The sequence below is a fragment of the Rousettus aegyptiacus genome, unplaced genomic scaffold (assembly GCF_014176215.1).
Source record: "Rousettus aegyptiacus isolate mRouAeg1 unplaced genomic scaffold, mRouAeg1.p scaffold_m13_p_16, whole genome shotgun sequence".
Lineage (NCBI taxonomy): Eukaryota > Metazoa > Chordata > Mammalia > Chiroptera > Pteropodidae > Rousettus > Rousettus aegyptiacus.
The window spans coordinates 18,254,814-18,274,925 of record NW_023416291.1 but is presented as its reverse complement, the minus strand read 5'-3'; the positions used below and the strand labels follow the sequence as shown (position 1 = coordinate 18,274,925).

Here is a 20,112-nt window from a genome sequence, read left to right as displayed (position 1 = left end):
TGAAACCTCTATACGTTCCAGCTTATCTTATTTGTCCTCTTGTCACAGACAGAGATCAAGTGATTGAACTCATTCCAAATTCCCCTGACTGTGCAGGGTTGCACACTCTCACCTGTTGCCTTTTAAAATTATTTCCAAAAAAAAATTTATCCTTAGTGAATCTTCCCCTTCACCCCTATGTGGAAATGATGATGCCATCTTTGTCCCTGCCAAGGAACAACAAAAAGAAATAGGATAGACTCAGTCAGCTGGCTGTGGCGGGAGGAACCCTAGGGGGAACCCGAGGGACCTTGTCCGGTCTTCTTCCTTGGTGACACTCTTGGGCTTTCAGAGCATCTCTCTGACCCGTCCCTGTGCTCCTTTCCTGATAAAAGAACATCTCCAGGCAGCCTGCTCCAATCCCTAGAGATTCATTTCTGAGAAAGAAGCCTTCAGTATTGTGTTTGGAAAGAGTTTTTCTCACATTTCCACATCCCCTCATGCAGGTTTGTTTTTCCCTCAAAATATGCACTTGGACGAGAGCTGGAGCTCAATAACAGTGGGCCCTTGTCGGAGGAGAGAGTGCCATACTTAAAATTCTTAACTGTTTAAAATGAATTTGATACACTACTGCACCCAAAATTCTCTAGTACTAGAAAGTCAAGTGGGAATGTGTAGAAAATAAAGTATCAACACGTTACCAAAGATGGCCAGGAGGATGAGAACTTAGGGGTCTTTTGTTGATATAAATATATAGTACTTTAAAAAAATTACCTAACAGTGTTCTGTGACACTGTTTTTTCTGACATTCAGGCAGCTCATACAGGCTTTGTTTGGGTGATTTATACTAGAAGCCTATAATAAAAATGCAGCCTGAAATCGTGCAGCTGGGTACCATTCATTTTTCTTCCATGGACAGTTTCAGAACTTAAAAAACTGCAGCAAACCTGTAAAAGCTCTTTCCTCACAGGAAATGCCATGGCAGCTGGGCCTCTTGGTTCCTTCTGCTTTGTGAAGCCATTGGTGATGCTGTGGGGGTTTCTAGATTGGCTTTAGGAGTACGAGAAAAGAGTTTGCAGGAAGATGTTGTGTGGTTTTGGGGGGTCAACAAAAATAATATTCTCTTCCCCCTCTTGAGTCAGAACCAATTGAGAAGTCAGCATAGGAAGGCAGGGAGATGGAAATTAACATATCAGCTTTATTACCAATAAAAGCTTGATTGAAAAATGCAACTTGATATGTAGCAAATGGCTTCTAGTATTTTCTACCTGAGTTGAACTCAGCTGCCTAAAACGATGGTGCTTCTGCTTGGAGAAAGCTTATCATGCGGCCAGACTATCATGTGGGCATGCTGATCACAAAGTGCTCATGTAGGCTTCGTTCTGAAGATTCATACTAGAGGCCTATGATAAAAAGGCTCGGCCAGAGGGGCCGACCCACATGTGCTTGGTTCCTTTTCCCAAAGTCACTAGTCAGAAGTCAACTCTTCTTTGGGATACTAGAGAACAGGGAGTTGAGAGCAAAATCCAGCCACATGGATACATGGAGGCAGGAGAGTGGAGGATTCCCAGTTGTGTCCTCAAAAGCATGAACCAGTTTTACTGTCTACATTGAGTCCAGAAGTAGATGTGAGCTGCTCTTTTGGAGTGAGCTCTGGAATTTTTTGTCCACAGCACAAGGATATACACTTGTCATCTGAGGCCATCTGAGGCCATTTCTTACTTAGTCATTTTATATGTATTTTCAGCTTCACATTCAGCATTTCAGGGGAAGTTAGCTGTTCTCTCTGCTGCAGCATCATGGGTAATTTTTTTTCTCAGCTCTTTTTAAATCTTGGCAAAGTTAGGAAGTCATTTTGCCATTGACATCCCAGATATGGCAAGCCTAGGCTTGGTGATGTCGGCAGTTAGTGTAGTCAGACTGTGCCCCTCTGAAAAGCATTCTGTTGCTCATGGCAGAGGGTTCCTGCTGGTGAGCCTTCATGTTTCCCAGCCTTTCATCACTGGTTATATCCTTATCACAAGACCTGAAGCTGGAGCAGGGAACCTAAGTGGGAATCAAAAAACATTAGTGTTCCCAGGAGCCTTTATTCCAAACTTTAATGTATGAGCCTCCTTTTGCAAGTATAAAAGCAAGATGCATAATCAATCAAGGGTCTTTGTCATGCTCTGCAGCTTTCTTAGAAGATGCAGACAGGCAATGATTGTCAATAGTGTCTTGAATTTTCAGCGATCTTTGTCATTTCTTAGGCCACCCCACTAAGCAAGGTCAAGGGCTCTAACCCCAACTGATAGGAGAGAAACTGATGGCTTTATTGACTTGCCCAAGGACACAGGGAGGTCAAGGCCTAGTTAAAACAAGAAATGAGAATTGCCTGGTTCCCATTCTTAGCATAAAGCACCAGACTGCACTCTCTTCTGCAATATGTGCTAATTGTTCATTTCCGACAGAAAACAACAGGGAATTTTTCCTTTAGAGCTGGTTGTAAACATTTAAGATGCCTACAGTCACTCATAACCTTTGTTTACTTATCACAGCCAGCTAGCTATCTTATTTATCTTATTGCTTGTTCTCTTCCATTTTTACATCTCCACAGAGAAGTTAAATGTATATGGAAGCACTTCATAAACTCTCAAGAGGCGCATAAATGCTATTTGATATTATTCTTCACTTTGCATCATTAAAATACAAATACAGATACTTCCATTTCATAGTGTCCAATAGATTTGGACAGGGAGCGTTACTTGTGTATCACTCACCTGAAATAACTTAAAATGGCACATATCTCAACAGCATGAGTAACAGTTGAGATGAAGTTCTCAATCATAGGTGTCTTTCAGAGAAGCACAAATTGAGAAATTACATGTACATTTACATAGACAAAAGAATGGAAGCATTAATAGAAAACAGGATACATAGACAACTTTGGGGGAAGATAAAAGCATTTTCAATTAGAAAAGATATAATTGGGAAAATTATTTTTAAACCAGGTAAAAGAACAAATCGTCTTTTCACATTCTTAATTTTACTTATAGATAGGTAGGTCGATATTACAGAATTCCCTGTTAACAGATTTTTCACATGTTACTGAGGGTGTACTCTACCTCATCACCTACACAAAGGGCCTTAATATGTCCCGTCACTTCTGATGGCATAGGAAAGTTTTAGATGTAGTATGTAGAGTGTTTTCTTTTTCTACAGCTGATTTTCAGCAGCACCGAAGGGAAGCTTCTGATCCATATGTGTGGTTTAAGAGTCAGCATCAGTTTAAATAGTTCCAGCCTCCTCTAGGCTCTCTCCCCCTTCAGGCTTGTCACATCTCACATGCTCTCAGGAAGGAGAATTTTCTACAACTTTCTTTCTCCCTCACACTTTTTATTTTGAAAAAAATTTGAACTTACAGAAAAGTCGAAAGAATAGTACAGCGAACATCCATCCTGTACCTAGGTTTTTTTGTTTTTGTTTTTTTTTTGCCTTTCGGATGAGCCATTTGAGAATAAGTTGCAGACATAATGGCACTTAATACAGTTCAGCATCTCTCATAGAAACAAAAACATTCCCTTATCTGATCACTGCATAATTGTCACTCTCAAGAAAGCTAACATTGATACAGTACTGTTACCTGAAACACAGTTCATATTCAAGTTCCGCAATTGTCTCAGTATTATCCTTTATTTTCTTCTCCCCAACCCAGGATCCAATCTAAGATCACTAGTTGCATTTAGTTGTCATGACTCTTCAGTCTCAATTTTTTTCTTTGTCCTTCCCTTCCCTTCCCTTCCTTTTTCCTCCGAGCCCCCCTCCTCCCCTTCCTTCCTTCCTTTCTCCCTCTTTTTCTCTCCTCCTTCTCCTCTCATGACATTGACATTTTTTAAAAGTCTAGGCCAGTTCTTTTATCCACTCTCGAAGAAAACATAATGAAGGATATAAGGGACTTTGCCCTATGAAAGTTTGGCTTTTTTTTTCTTCTTAATCTCTGATTTCACGGCTCGCCATGAAGTCTCTAAGAAGGTGCTCTATTCCTGTTGGATGCGTAAAATTCATGATCATTTTTCTTCCTAAAAATCTATGTCCTATAGAGTCTTCCAAAGGTTCGATCTTCAGGACATTCCTGGGACCAATGTACATGGCAGGAGCACTTTTGACAGAATGGCATATGTGTCTCTATGAATTTGCTTTTGACATTCACAGGCCTTGTTCCACCAAATTCTCTATCCATACCAAAAGCAGATACCTAGCTTAGCATTTCATCGATTCAAGCCAGTGGCTTCATTTCTCAGCAATTATCAGATCTTTCAACTTAATATTAATCTTTTGTGTAAAATGAAAGATCTCAATCAGTATCATTAGAGCTTTTCACACATGAAATTAATGTTTCTTATCACTATCACTGATTGCTTTTAAGGTTTCAGTAATATAAAATAGTTTGTCATTCCATTGAATCTTCAGGTGTAGAGTCTTGTGAGTGAATTTTAGGATAGATTAGAAAAGACTTGGCAGTTCTGGTATAGGGCAATCTAAAACAAGTGGGTTTGCATGCTTTAGCCTTTTTAATATTGGTACACTTTGCATATCTACTTCATGCCTTCCTGCACATCTCCACAGACTTTCTTTGAATTTCAGAAGTAGCTGCTATCTTAGAAGACAGGAAGTCATAGAAGTGTGGTGGGCAGTGATGAGATGGGGATCAAAATTGGCTCAATTAACTAGTTTGTAAGCATTCAACTTGTTAGAAGGTAGTTTCTTTCACTGGAGGGTGGGGGCTTTTCCAGCCATGGGCAAGCATACAATGTTATCCGAGACAATTTTGCTTCACTATAAAACAGAGAAAATGAAGTAATATAAGCTTCCTGAGACATTAAGAAATATGATCTGTATTCCACTGGAGATAACACACTAAGTATCACAAAAGGTGTTGGTTAAAATTTAAGGGGGAAATATTATGTTGATATAACACATAATTTCAGCATCTGTTGTGCCTTACTTTGGATTGTAAATCCAGCCTAATGGATCCGTGGAGCTGTTTAGACCTTTCTCATTAGATTCTCTTGTCTCCTAAAAGCCTGCTTATGAAAGATTCAGTTGAGATGGGCATTTTGCATTTAATAACACTTTCGTTCTGAAAATAGTATTTACTAAATGTCTACCATGTGTTGAGTAATTTTATTTAATTTATGGAACAATCCTCCAAAATAACTATTTTTTTTTTGCTAACAGATAAGGAGGCCGAGGCTGAGAGGTTAGGTAATTTGTGCAAGGTCCCATAGCTAATAGGTAGTAAAGTTTTGTCCTAGTTTGTCAAAATTAGTAAAAGTCTTCTCAGAGATCAAGTTACTTGCCAATGAGTAATGCCAAATTAGTAACTGTCGGAATTGTTATGCAAAAGAGGAATAGAGGCTATTCCTCTATAGTTAACCTGCATACCCAATCTCGTTTTTTTTTGGCTACCAACTACTCTCAAACCCTCCTCTCTAACTGTCCAAGTACGAGGCTCCACAAACGAACATTATAATTGTTGGGCCATTGGTCTCCAACCCCAACGAAGTCCAAGCAAACCAGGCTGTGTGACACGTGGGAACCCTTTTTATTTAGGATAGAGGCAGGCCTAGAGCTGACAAGGCCCAGCCAGGGCTTTCCTACAAGCCCAGAGATGAATGTCAGATCCAGTGGCCCATGAAGAATGAGAGAGATTGCTCCAGTGCCAAAAGCTAAGCTAGTCTAGGCTGCCCTCTGCAGCCCTCTCCGATGGCGACTGTGGGTACCAGCCATCGGCCACCTGACCTTGCCAGGTAGGCAGAGACAGGAGGAGAATGGAATCCCAAATGAGAAGAATGGGCCTCTGCCACTTTGGACTGAGGACATGTCCTTGCCCTTGATCCCAGCCAATCCTGGGGAGTGCGAGAGGGCTGGGAATAGAGAGCAGCATCGGAGCTAAGGGACAGCTGAAACTGCCAACTACGTGTCTCTTCTTTGGAACAAGAATTGCTTCCTGTGAAGTGGACATTTGATTTTTTTCCCCTCAATTGTGAAAGACAGATTTAAACAAAAGCAAAAAACATAGCATTCATTTTCTCCTTTTCCCTAGGCAATATCCACGTTTAGGCGTACAGAACATTTATGTGGTATATCTATATAAATCATTAATATATGCATAAAACTAGTAATTTTTGATGGTAAATTCCACTTTAAAAAAATTATCTTAATTGACCAGTTTTAGCAAGCTAATTATCATAGCTCAAGAGTGTTTGTATTTGTTTTGAGTGATGATACAAGTGCTCGGTGGTGAGAAGGAATGTGGGTGAGGAAATGAGAGAAGAATGTTCTCTACCATAATGAAAATTTATCTGTGTGGTAACTTTTGCTTTGAATACGAATCAAGGGGAGTTAGTTCATGCTTTGAGACAAATTTATGGGTAGCAATAAGATCAAGTCCCATTTTATGCCTTGTTTTTACTTAATAAATCTTAATTACTTTCTCCTCATAAATTAAAGCATTTACCGTGCTGTATCTTAATTATCAGATTTGTCATCTATAGCATTAGTTTCACTGAATAATTGTCATTTGGGCTTTTTGTAAAACATCACCTTACAGTCATTGTTTTAAGCCCTGGAGGAATTGCTAACTGGGTTTTCAGTGAGCACACTAGCCTTGCCACGTTGCCTCGGTTCTGATACCCACTGGAGCAGCTCTGGGTATCACAGCATCGTGCGCTCGCCAGTTGAGGGTAAAGTAAAAAGGAAAGAGAAATGATGTGAATTGCAGACTGTGTTCAAAGATTTCAGTTTTATTCCTTTGAAGTACATCACAAAATATTTCCTGGAATAGATCTCAGGGGCTGATTTTAGTAAATGGATTTATTTATAATTAGTAGGATTTCACAAAATGTGCTAAAATGTTAGGAAATATTTTATTGACTTAAGTAGGTTATGCTATCTTCTTCATCCTGTTATTTGCCTATGAGCAGACCCTTTCATAATAGTTAATGTAGACTTAGAGTTCAGTCCATCCCAAGTGGCGTTACCACAAATTCTCCTTATAAATAAGTAGCATTTAGTAATTCTTGGCTCCCAGTATGTGAAAAAGGAGTCCACAAAATATTCAGTTTTATGCTGATTGGACAGGTGTGAGAGTAGCCTCATTTTATTGATTAGCTATTTATCAAAAGGGAAAAGTCACATTAATGATTATAAAAATGTGGGGGGGGGGCACGGGGTGCAGCCGGGGCCTGAGTGTCCTCACGGTTCCCCTGCTCCCCACTGGGCTGCAGTTCCCAGTGCCCGTCAGCCGGCGTCTGACTGGTTAGGCCAGGGGCAGGCCGTAATGAAAGACTAGCGGTGGGGACAAAGAAGCGACAGGGTACTTCTCCTTCCCTCTCCTCCTCCTCTGGCAACATCTCTGGTAGTGAATGGGTCTCGTCTGGGACTCCCGCTACGGGGAGACAGAGCCACCTTGTTCCCAGCAAACTCTGGGTGCCCCATCCCCTGGCTGTAGCGACGCTCTGGTCTCCAGCCCCGTCCCTGCAGCCTCCCTGCTTTGAGAATGTCCTAAGCTGCGTCACCGGGCCCTCTGACATCTCAGCTGTCACATGTGGGGGAAAGTCTCTGTATTAAATGTGTTCTATTTTATATACTGAGAGTGGTTTCTTTTTCTTGACACATCTATCTTACAGAACAATTTTCGCTTTTATTTCATAGCTTATAGATGTTGATAAAAGAGAGGAATGTTAAATTATTCATTACCTCAGTTAATGTTTAATCAGCTTGGTACTGCATTTAGATAATAGGGCAAAGAAGAGTAAGATAAAACGACTGGACTGCCCTCAGGGAGCTCTGTCTCCGTGGGGGACAGTGCCTTGCCAGAGGGCACAAAAGCCAAGAAGGAGGACCAGTAGACAAGGGTGGCGGCAGGACATCCAGGATGTTGCCAGGTGCTAAGATCTTGCTCAGGTGAATGAGAAAAAGGCCGTTGCCAGGAGAAGCAGCAGATTGTACAAAAGCGTGCCCCATGCATGGCTGCTGGAGAGTCCGTTGGGGCAGAGGAGGAGAAGGAAGCTGGAAAGGTTGTGGGGCTAAATCACCAAGGGCAGTGAACGCTGCACCAAGCACTTGGACTTCACCCGTTCAGTGATGAGGAGCAGTGAGGAAGGATTTTAAGCAGGGGAATCACATGAACATGTCGATCCTTTAGGATAATTGCCGTTGAGTGGGTATGGAGGACAGATTAGAGGACTAAACGTGGAGGCAAAGAAACCTGGCCAGACGTTTAGTCTTGGTTGGAAGGCATGCAGTTTGAATGGAAGCCTGAATTAACCTGGAGGATTTGGGAGGAGGGGAAAAGTCAAGATATACTAAGAAATAGATTGTGTAGAACTTAGTGATTTTTATTTTTGGATGTTTTGGGAATTGTCATTAAATGATGGTCCATTATACTCAGAGATCAGGAAGTGTTTGGCTAGGCTAAATACTGGAAGACTGCTTCTCAGATTGGGATTATAATGTGTCCTTGGAGGTCTCATGCATATTTCTGGGCTGTTTGTGCCACCTTATGCTCTGGACGCATTTTAGGTTCTAAACAAGTTATGGTTGCAGCACTACTCATGTTTTACAAACAAGCCAAATGAGGGATTCTTTTCAAAAACTATTCACTGTTCTCGCTCCACACTACCCGCATATCCTTTTCCTGGCCGCGATCTGCCCAGTTTCTCTACCTGTCGAAGTTTGTTAATTATCTCGTCTCCTGCCTCTACTTATCATACCTTCCATATCTTCTGATTAAATAAAAGAATTAGACTCTTTACTTATTCAATAAATCATTTTGTGGGTGCTTGTGTCTGGGTGTTTCCGAAGGCTAGCCATAAAATATCCCCTGCTATTTGAGAAAACTTGTAAGTTTGCTCATTATCAAATCTCCACATGCCAGAGACTACGTACTGAGTATTTTGGCAAAGTTAAAAGAACATATTCATGACCCCCAGGAGCTCACCATCTGAAAACAAACCTATAGAAATAGAAACTGGCAAGAAGGAAATATTAGAAATAATACCTGCCTTAAATTTTCTACAGTAGTATTTGGTTTGAGTTTCTGCTCCAGAGTTACGGCCAGATGTTAGTCGTCTTGATAGCTCACACTAGCTCTCTTTATTTTTTGGAGATTTAAGATAGTGTCATAGTTGAGAGCCTGGGTTCTGGGGATCTGGCTTCCTGGTTCTGCCTCTTATTATATGTGTCACCTTGGCCAAATTAATCTCTGATTCCCTCTATTATCTGTATAATGAGGATCATAATAGTGTCTGCCCTAGGATGGCTGAGAGGACGAAATGGCAGATGTGTGACATGCATAGCACACCTCCCGACACAAGGCTGTGCATGATAAATACTCATTCTTGAGGCTTGGTTGAGAAAGGTGTGCTATACCAGTTCTAAAAATCATTGCTTGCCTTTCGTGTGGAAGCCACTGTGGCTAACCCTGAGATCTTTTGTAGTCGTGTTAGTGGCAAAGAAAATTCTAGACCATGCTTTCTTCAGGACAAATTAGTCTTTTGAGTTTTCAACTTACCCCTTTGATCACATCATACATGATCGGTTGTTGCCTCGGGACACTTCCAGAAACAAATTTGAAGACCAGCAGGTGGCAGATAACACCTAGAGGAGATTAAGGCATTGCTGCCTCTGAAACTTTCCCTTGATATCCATCACCTCTCTCCTTAGTTAAGTTCAACACACATTAATTGAACACCACTATTTTTAGTTCTATATTAGGCTTCAGGAATACAAGGATGAACAGATAATTGTCATCCTCATGAAACTTAGTGTAATGGAAATATATGTACATGAGTTCAGTGCACTGTGAAACAAACACAAATGGAAGTGTATAGAAGGTCAGAGAGATACCTAGGAAGACGGCAAGGAAAGTTGCACAGATTTGGTGACATCTTAGTAGATTTTGAATGGGATAGAATGAAGTCAGCAGATCAGCATGGTTTGTACAGGAAAACTGGACAACTTGTGTGGGAAGTCGTGGTAGGAGATGAAATTGAAGATGTGGGCAGGAGTTAGATCATGTAAGAGCTTTGGCATGTAGACATTGGGGGCTGTTTGGTGATTTTAAGCAACAGAATGCTGTAAGATTTGCATCTTTAGCAGGATCGTCCTAGTATGCAATATGAACTTGAGAAGGATGTTGGAGATGCTGGCAGGTTCATGTCCCCACTGTGGATTCATTAAGGCTGGTCACAGAGTCCTATTTACTTCTGTATCCCTAATGCCTAGTATTTTATAGACATTTAAGAAATGTTTTGGAATAAAGACAGCCCAAGTTGAATTTCCCAGTTCTTCATCCTGGCCTCAGAACATGCTGACCTAGACCTCCATCTGTCATAAGCAGCTTGACTAAGATCATAATAAATTTTTTTTTCTTGGCATTCTTTTAACTGGCACTCTCTATTTACTGGCCTCTCTGTGCAACAGTAGTGTGGTGATGATCGATGCTTATGATTCTGACCCTGAAGTACGTCAAGCCTTCTAAATCATCAAAAGAAGATTAAAGTATATTCAATATCGCTATAATGTTTGTGTGTTTTACTGATTTCTTATTTTTTTTGGAAATTGATGGTTTATCAAGTGCCTATGTACTCGTTTGCAAGTAGGCACAGTGAGAGCCTGTGATCACCTACAACTCTGCACTCCCTCACAGTGCCTACCAGGCACAGTGAGCTTATTAGCAATGCATGCTTAGAAATAAGCAAGTAAAACAAACCCTATGAGGAAGCAGGTTGGCCCCAAAGAAGCAGATTAGGTAGAAATTAGAGAGAAAACAGTGGTTAGAAAAATAGTAGGAGTGATAAAGCAAGAATTGATACAGACTAGTGAGTCAGGCAATTTACAAGTGAGCCCACACTGTGGCCCAGCCCAGGAAGCGCAGGGCCCACAGCAGAGACACCAGCATGACAATCTTTTGTGCCTTGACCCGAATCATCAGGCCTGAACTTGGCAGCAGTTTCCACCAGCTATATTTGTATTGCAATGACAACTTTTCAGGAAAATGCCAAACATTAGCAAGTGAAAACATCAAAAATTAGAGCATCCTGTTCCTGCCCCCCCCCGCCCCCACCACACACACACACATCTTTTCATGAAAACCATTGTTACTACAGAACTGTCAGCATTTTTCGGCCCAGTATAAAGAACTCTAAATAGAACCATTTTGTAACCTGGCTTCCAAAAACAAAGGCATGTGATATTTTACCAGGAGGGAGATTGGCTGTTTGGGTTATCTTTTGGAGGTCATATGTTGCAATAAGAAGAGATGCCCCTTGCATTTTGTTGTATAGATTTGTTTTTGAAATCTATTTGCCCGCGTCAGGTGCCATGCTTATTGTCCCAGCCATCAGAACCAGTCTCCAAACCACAGAGATTCTGTTTGTTACCCTCTAGTCAAGGGCATGGGCAGACTGTAGAGATAGCTTTACCATTTCCCAGCTCTGTGTTTTGGGTGAATCTCTTAGTATCTCTGGGTCTTAATTTTTCTTTTTCTGAAATTTTGGAATAATATAAAGTCTTTCTTTATAGAGTTGCTGTGAGGCTGAAATAAAATGTGAAAATGCTTGCTTACCTGGAAAGCCCTCTGTAAATATTGTAAATAATAGTATACTAAATATACTAAAGAACCTCATAAATATAATAAATAGAAATGTGTTTCATCAACAAGCACGATATCCTCAAAAGTTTCTCTGAAGTGCAGTGGGGAAAATGAACTGTTTATTGAATTCCTGCTATAGATATTCTAGTTGTTACTTTATTCACTCTGCAAGGTAGATATTAAATCCCTATTTCAGAGAGGAGGAGGCTGAGCTTCTAGCCACACAGCTATATACATACATAGCTGTATGTATATATATATACACACACACACACACGCATAGCAGAAGTGAGGTATGGACCTGACTCTGGAATTTACTGCTCTTTCTCCTTGTCTCTGTTCGTCTATCTTATTCCACCACCACCACCTCAAAAACAGTTCTTAAAAGCTGTTCACATCCTTTGGGGCAGAGTGGGATCTAGAAGGAACTCCTGAGCTCCAGGATCCCCTGGAGGGGCCAGCAGCTGAAGGACAGTCATGTGTAGGGCACACTCGCACTCCACCTTTAGGGAGCTGGCCAGACCCAGACCGAAGGCAAGGAGGCAGGTGTGCCACCTTCCCCAGCCCGTGAAGAATGGAGATGGCCCTTAGGTTTCCAGAAGTTCATTCTTTCTGTGTCAGAGTGGTTTTTGCAACCCGGCTGAGGTCTGCTGAGCCGCTGCTTGGATCCTCTCAGGAATCAGTGTCTACCTGTATTCTGACGGGATCCTTGCTCTGCTTGCAGAGGGAGTGAAATTAAATTTATTCCCTGTAGTAGCCACTCCACTGAGCTTTTTGGGGACCCTCCCTGTTAACGTCAATGTCAGGTGTTGAGGGAAAGGATCCCGGAGGTGGTAGTTCATTAACTGCCCAGTGGGACCCACTGCCGCATACATTTTCTTTTTTCATACTAAGTTTTCCGGGTTCCAGACAGATAAGAGTTGGCTTGTGAACTGGAGCTGCCCACACAGAGAACCAGAGATAATGCCCGCTGAAGGGTCGAATTGAATATTCAGGGAGGATGTCAGTGTGTGGGAGAAGCATTTGTTCAGGCTGGATCTGAGAAGAGCTATGTGTCGTGTTTCCGTAGGTTCTCAACAGGAGGTGCGTAGAGGCGGCGGTGATGACAGGCCTGGCACTGAACTGCCACATAAACAAGAAGTCCTTGTTCGACAGGAAGCACTACTTCTATGCAGACCTCCCTGTAAGTATGCTTTGTGATTTGCCCTCTGTACGTTCTCAGAGCTGGGGAGTTTGGAGGCAGGGAGGGGGGCGGTGCCTCTTACTCTCTCTGTCAGAGCCCTGTCCATCTCAGTGGGAAGTTCTGCCTGGCCCTGATGAAGGCAGGTGCCCCCCGATGTTTACTAGATTGGATGCAATTGTCCTGATTGCTGACTCCTTGCTTAGCCTCATGCTTCTCGTGGCTCGCTCATAATTGAATGGGGAGTAGAAGAAGCTAGTATTCCCAGGCTTGGCCCAGCTGTGGCGTTTGGTGCTAATTGCCTGTTAGGACCAAAGCTAACTCTGGCTGATGCAACAGTAAATGCGGACTATGGCTCTGTAGACATAGTGAGAGCTTCCCTCTTTTAAGTTGAAGTTTCCAATAATAGGACTGTCACCTTCGGAGACACTTCTGTCATCTCCTAAGGAGCAGGTAAGTGGACTACGGTAAGCAGAAACACGAACCAGAAGCCTGGACTGAACAGTAATCGGCTGAGCAGTAGACCCAATATAAGCCTGCTTTTTCCTTAAAATTAGAGGTTTGTTTTTTTTTCTTTACGAGAAGCCAGTATGAACTAAAGCCAGTTTTTCATATTATTCAACTGAGCCAAAACTGTAATGTTGAATGGGTTTCCCAAAATAATGTTTCATTTGATTGGAGCCTCTGATAGTATGGCCCCTCTTTAGATTTAGAAAAAGAGTGATGATATTGCTTCACGTTCTTCCTCTTGAACTGGAGATTGAGGTGAGCTGTTTTTAGTGGGTGAGAACAGGAGGAGAATAAAATTAAAAATTCTAGAACCTGAATTCTCCAATTGCTGCTGCTTTTCCTCTCTAGCTGCCAGCCTTTTAGCAAATTGTACTGCTTGGTAGGGTAGAGAGAATGAACCTGCATTTTTTTCATCTTTTAAGAGTGATAACCAGTTAAGATGGAGAGTTAGCAATATGTGACTAAAATGAAATGCTTTCATTATTTGCAGCTTTCTGTTCTTTTTGGTCCAGGTGGCTCAGACAATCCAGAGTTAGTGTTGCCGAATATTACATGGGACATACTTATACTAAAAAAGTATTTGTTATTTATCTGAATAAACAATGCATCCAAATTAAATTCGAATGTAACTGAGCATTCTATAACTTATTTGGCAGCCCTCCTTAGAGTTTAAGTTTTACAAAATGAGACTTCCTATTTTAGCCCAGAGAATGAGTTGGCCCAATGTCGTGGTTCTCAAAGTGTAGTCCCTGGGCCACTAGCATTAGAATCTCCTGGGGACTTGCTAAAAATATAAATTCTCAGTTTCCTCTCAGACCTGCTGAATCAGAAAGTCTTCAGGTGGGACTGGTCTGTGTGTTGAGCATTCTACCAGGTGATTCTGATGCAGCTAAAGTTTGAAAAACACTGGGTTGGTGGCTAAGAGCACAGACTAGAGCCAGACCACCGTGGGTCAGATCCTGACGTTGGTACTTACCTGGCTCTGTGGCTCTGGGCAAGGCCCTTAATCCCTTCTGTGCCCTGTACCTCCCTCGTAGGGTTGTCATGAGGATCAAAAGCTGTAAAGTACTGAGAGAACACCGTGCCTGGGACCCCAGCAAGCACCGCAGGCGCTTCAGCTGTGGTTCTCGGTTCTTCTCCAGTTCTCTGTATTGACCTGCCGTCTCTTTAGTGTATGTTAATGCTTGCGTGTATTTGAAAGTAATTCTTCCTCTCCACTTGGAAGGAGGTGAGGGAGTCCTTGCGACACCCGTCAGTATTTTAGTGCTACGTGCTTTCATTAGCTGAATGTGAGAGTCCCGGCACATTCTGGCTAGAGGAACAAGGGAAGTTGGGTCAGGGAGAGCAGCCGGCGTGATCGGTTAGCTTAAAGAGCAGGAACAAAGCAAGCTTAAACACCAGCAACTGCTGTCAGCCGTGCTGAGAGCAGATAGCAAAATGCTTAGCCAGCAGTTTGTAGTAAGGAGGGTCTGTCAGGAGCCCAGTAATCAGATGCAGGGTTTAGGGTAATGAGCTAAGTGAAAATAACATATTCTTTTTTTAGGAGCCTCTGACAGTGAGATTATTGTTATTTCCCCAAATGGTACTTTTGTAGAGAAGATGGGGTTCACGTTGTTTATTGCATCATTATTCGGGGAGGGGGGATCCAGGGAAGGTAAGGAGGGATGGGAATAATCAAAAGAGGCCAAGCTAATTATGGCCGCAGTACATAAACTAATTTTTCTTTTCCTTTTTTTAAAAAATTTGTTATGTTTTTAAGTAAGCCTGTAGTTTTGTGACACTAAAAGGAATAGTAAACTGGATCCAGCTTTTCCGTATGGACTAGTGACCTGGTACCCCATGTTTGTGTGCAGGCAGGCTACCAAATTACCCAGCAAAGGCTCCCGATCGCCGTGAATGGGAGCTTGGCGTACAGCATCTGTACGGGGAAGAAGCAGAGTCAGGTGATCAGCAAGACAGTGAGGATTAAGCAGATCCAACTGGAACAAGACAGTGGCAAGACCCTCCACGATGACTTCCGGTCTCAGACACTCATTGACTTGAACAGGGCAGGTAGGCTTGGAGATTTTCCATTACTTTTCCTCCCAGCCACCTCTCTTCCCTTCCAGAGTTTACCCAAACCAACTGAGGACGCAGGCCCTGGAGCCTGATAGATGGAGATCAGAATATCAGCGTTGGTACTGGCACAGTAGGTTAGAGAGCAGGCCTTGAACTGCGATTACCTTTGGCTTTTCTAACAGCCCACCCCTAAAACGAGACAAACGTAGCCGCCTAGACACAGACCCAACAGCTTGATATCCTAAGCAGACTTTAAAGGAAATGAATCAAAGTCAAAAATCAAAAAGTGAGGGGAAAGAGAAAAGTAAATCAGAGGCTAGGACCCACTTTGAGAATTTTTTAGTAGTGCAGGGTTTTCCTAAAACTTCAGCCTTGCTTATCTGCTGCTCAGATAGGCTGACTCTGCCTCTCATTTGGTAGGGATTGGCCTTCTGGAAGTGGTCCTGGAGCCCGACATGTCCTGCGGAGAAGAGGCGGCAACAGCAGTCAGGGAGCTGCAGCTGATACTTCAAGCGCTGGGGACCAGCCAGGCCATCATGGCAGGTAGACGCCACACAGCAGTGCCCCGCCTCCCTCACCTTCTCCCTTTCCGCTTCCTAGGTCTCTTCGCACTTCAGTTTCGTTCTCTGCATCAGCTATGTCGAGGTGGTTTACACCCTTTTTTCAGCTTTTTGCATCCCTAGTTGTTTTTTTGTTTTTTCCTCAGCGTTTTCCTTGGATGCTTTTCTGAGCCCCCAGCCAAAATAAACACATTAACATCAGCAGTGCAGACGCCCTCAGCCCAAGAATGTAAGATTAGCAGCCAGAGGAGTAGATGCTTTCTCCTGGCTTCATGCGTCAAAATGTTGTGAGGATTAATAAAATGGTATGTTTGAAAATTTCTTCTTTCTCAGCAAGAGGACGCTTTTATCAGAATAACTTAGTTTGTAAGTGCTGTGTCTGTGGCACTTTGGTAACTGATACTTTTCCTTTGGGTCTCTTCCTTTTTTCTAGAATTTTCATCCATGTAGAGCTAAAGCCAAATGATATAAACTATAAGCCAAAGTTATGATTTCCTAAAACTTTGAGATAAAATTTTAAGTTCAGTAACAATATAATAGGAAATTAAAATAAACACTTATACCCTTGGGACCAAGCAAACTATACATTTTAAGTATTGCAAATGAGATGTCAGAATTACAAGCATTGGACAGACTCATTTTCTCCGTGGCTCACGCCTTTGGCTCTTTCCTAACGCTGCTTTACTAGCTCTGCAGTCCCTGAAAGCTAGTCTCTCCCATGGTTTTCCCTATTTTCTGTTCCCAGGGTTTTGTTTGTTTTTAAACTTCTGCCACCCACAGATGACTCTCTGCCAGAGTGGAAAAAGGATACAATTATTAATCCGTAGCATGTACAGTTGTTAATCCGTAGCTCAGCACAGTGGTATATTAGACTTCTCCAGAGAAACAATACCAATAGAATGTGTATGTAGGTTATACATATATGTGTGTTTACATATAATGAGATTTGTTATAAAGAACTGATTCATGTGACTATAGAGACTGAGAAGCTCCAGTTAGGAAGCTCCAGGAGAGCTGGTAGTATAGTTCCAGTTCAGGTCCAAAGGCCTAAGAACCAATGGTATAAGTTCCAGTCCGAGCCCAAGCCCAGAGGCAGGAGAAGACTGATAGCTCGAAGACAGTAAGGCCGAGAGAGCAAATTCTCCTCTACTCTGCCTTTTGTTTTACTCAGACCTTAAATGGATTGAATGAGGCCCACCCACTGGTGGGAAAGGCAATCTGCTTGACTCAGTGTATGGATTCAGGTGTTAATTCCATCCAGAAACACCCTCACGGACAAACTTAGTATGTTTAACCAAGTACCTGGGCACCCTGTGGCCCAGTAAGTTGACACATAAAATAACCATCACAGGAGGTCACCGGGGATACCAGTAAATACAATTGATGGTCATGATTCATCTCCCTGCCAGTTTATAATACTATTCGCCAACCTTTTTATGGCACACAATATATCTGCATGCTACAGAAGTATGTGCGAATTTGTAATGCCGCATTTACCACATAGGACATCTTACAGGCGACAAATTGTTACATCAGAGCCCAAGTACAAGTCGAATCTGAAGACAAAACTTGACAATTTGCTATCTTTAAGCTGAAGACTGGAAAAACACAGCCACGTGAGTTTGAGTGGCATAAAGGTTAGCCGCTTACAAGCTTTATAGAAATGAGGCTCTGTTTTAGAGTAAGAAAACTCCATTTTAGATTTATGGATCATGCTGTTTTTTTACCCACAGAGCATAAATGAAATATGGGCAGGTTGGATGGTTATCCATTTATGCACTAAGTGTTTATTCTCTATTGCTTTAAAAGAGATTTTAGTATTCCATTCTTCTTCGAATATCTGTGATTTCTACCAAACCTATGGAATAATAAACAGGCCACCTGTTAGCTGAGAAATAGCCCTGTCTGGGTCCTTGCCAAGAGATAAACCATAACGGCAAGAACTCATCAGTTCAGTGACAGCCAAGAGGGTTCATTAAATCGTGTTTGCTGTGACACTTTGTTGCTTTTAAATACAAACCCAACAGCTTTGCCCCTGGCACAGCGGCAGAATGGCTGTGTTTCTGAGGTGCTGTGGTTCTGAGGTGCTGTGGGGAGGAAAGGCCTGCCTGGGGTTTGCAGGGTGCCCGCGCGCGTGTGTATGTGTGTGTGTGTGTGCGCGCGCACGCGCATGCACCGTTAGCATTTTATCAGCCCTGACCCCTTTGCTCCTTCTTCTGTCCCATCACCATAGGACCACTGCGTAGGCACTGGAGACCAGCCTGGGGACTGAGGGCCACCCCACAAAGAACTGGATTCCCAGAGAGCTTTTGGAATGCCTCTTAATTCCTTAGAGCTGCTATTCAGTGACTTCCTGGTAGTTTTGCTGATGAGTGTAGACCTCTCAGCCTGGGTTCCGAGAGCCATTTCCTCCTCGGGACATGTGCCATTGTGGGGAACCTCTAAGCAATCTGTTGAGCTGAACACATACCGATGTAGACATACCGAATGTTTCAATGATAGTAATATCAGCCGGTTTGAACATTTAGCATGTGCCCATCGGTTGATGAAGCATTTAATTAATTTATCGTCTCATGTAAACTTTACGACATTCCTGAGAGAGAGGTTTATCATGCCTGATGTACAGGTGGGGAACTGAGGTTTAGAGAGGTTGGGTTATTTGCCCAAAGCCCGTAAGAAGTGACTGAGCTGGGATTTGAGCCCAGGTGTGTCTGACTCCAGGAGCCCTTTAAGCACTGCGTCACGTTGCTTCTTACTGTCTGCCACGAGAGTGTCATAACTGCCATAGATAACAACTTTGAGAGAGAGTTTGGCAGCATGTGGGTGGTAAGCGCACTGAGGTCCCGGGCCTGGCTTGGAATCCTGTCCTGCCACTTCCGGCTGTAGGACCTGGGCAAAGTGTTTCCCTTCTCTGAGCCTCCCTTTTCATACGTACAAAACAAGTCCCCAAATAGTTACGTATGGAAAGGGAAAGGACAAAAGAAACCAAGGAGGAAAGGAAGTCATCTAAGTTTTGAGTGGAGTTGGGGCAGCAGGATGGTGTCCTGTTTACTGAGACAGGGAAGATGGGAGAGGAGTGGCTTTGTGGGAGAAAACCTGGGTTTCCACTTTGGATATGTTAAGTTCGAAATGCCTGAGCAATATTCTAGGGAATACATGATAATGTATATAAAACTTATCACAGGTCTTAGCAAGTAGCCTGTGCTCAGTAAATCTTAGGGATTTTTAACAATAATAAATAGTATTACTTTTACAGAATTGCCACTCATTTTGGATGAATATGCTTTGTGAAATATGTGTGATAAAAAACTTGGTCACTTTTTGTGAAACTTTGTTATTTAAGTTCTGGAGAATATTCAGTGATCAGAATGAAATAGCGTAACGGACCTTCTCACTAAATCCTCAGGCCCCTGCTGTTTACAGAAACAGTTTTCTATCATGATGTTATTTCTGATGTGTGAATGTGTTTTAGAAAAAAGAAAATGTAACCACACCATACCACTCTGCTCAGTGGTATAGTTTTTTAGCTTTGCTGTGACAAATTTCTACTCCTAGAAGGTAGAAATTGAGCTTGATAACATTCTCATGACGTGTGGGTGAAGGCCTCAGTGTTATAGAATGCGTTGAAGTAAACCTGACTTGGCGAGGCTTTTGTGTGCTTGAGGCAATTTAACTTGCTTTGTTTAAAAGGTATTTTGTCTTCACTGGATGGAATGTCTTTTGTTAGTTTTCCATACTGTATTTGAATCCAGCCTAGAGAACTCTCAACACCTCAGGGTACTAAATAATTCCTCTCAGACATTGTGTAGTATGGTCTTCTTTGGGAGAGACTGAAATTCATGCTTTTATTCCTTTTCCAAATTAGAATCCAAAATTGTGAAAGATGGTTTCGTTTTTAAAAGCAAGCGAGGTCTCAATCAGGGTTCCCTGGGTTCCAGTTGAGTTGTCTCTGAGCACTGAGATTTGGTTGAGTGGGGCTCACGCAGTGTACCTACTTTGGACATTTTCCTTTGAGCTGAAATGGGCCTTTCCAATGATTCCCACCGTTAATTAGTCCTCTGCAGACAGAACTTGAGAACATCTCGGGAACTTAATGTGAAACAGTAACCAGTCTGCTTACTCATTGCTCAGGAAAATAACAAATTTTGACTCATTCAACGAGGTATTAATTTATTGAACAATGAACA

General features: G+C 42.3%; 1 protein-coding gene across 2 annotated transcripts in view; it reads left to right on the top strand.

Moving 5' to 3' along the window:
• GATB (glutamyl-tRNA amidotransferase subunit B) overlaps positions 1 to 20,112 on the top strand; it is a 75,697-nt gene that overhangs the window by 13,845 nt on the left and 41,740 nt on the right. For both annotated transcript variants that reach the window (XM_016144573.2, XM_016144574.2), the window contains exons 3-5: positions 12,687 to 12,800; positions 15,161 to 15,359; positions 15,786 to 15,908. In XM_016144573.2, the coding sequence (XP_016000059.2) occupies positions 12,687 to 12,800; positions 15,161 to 15,359; positions 15,786 to 15,908 (436 nt within the window). The remainder of the gene's footprint in view (positions 1 to 12,686; positions 12,801 to 15,160; positions 15,360 to 15,785; positions 15,909 to 20,112) is intronic.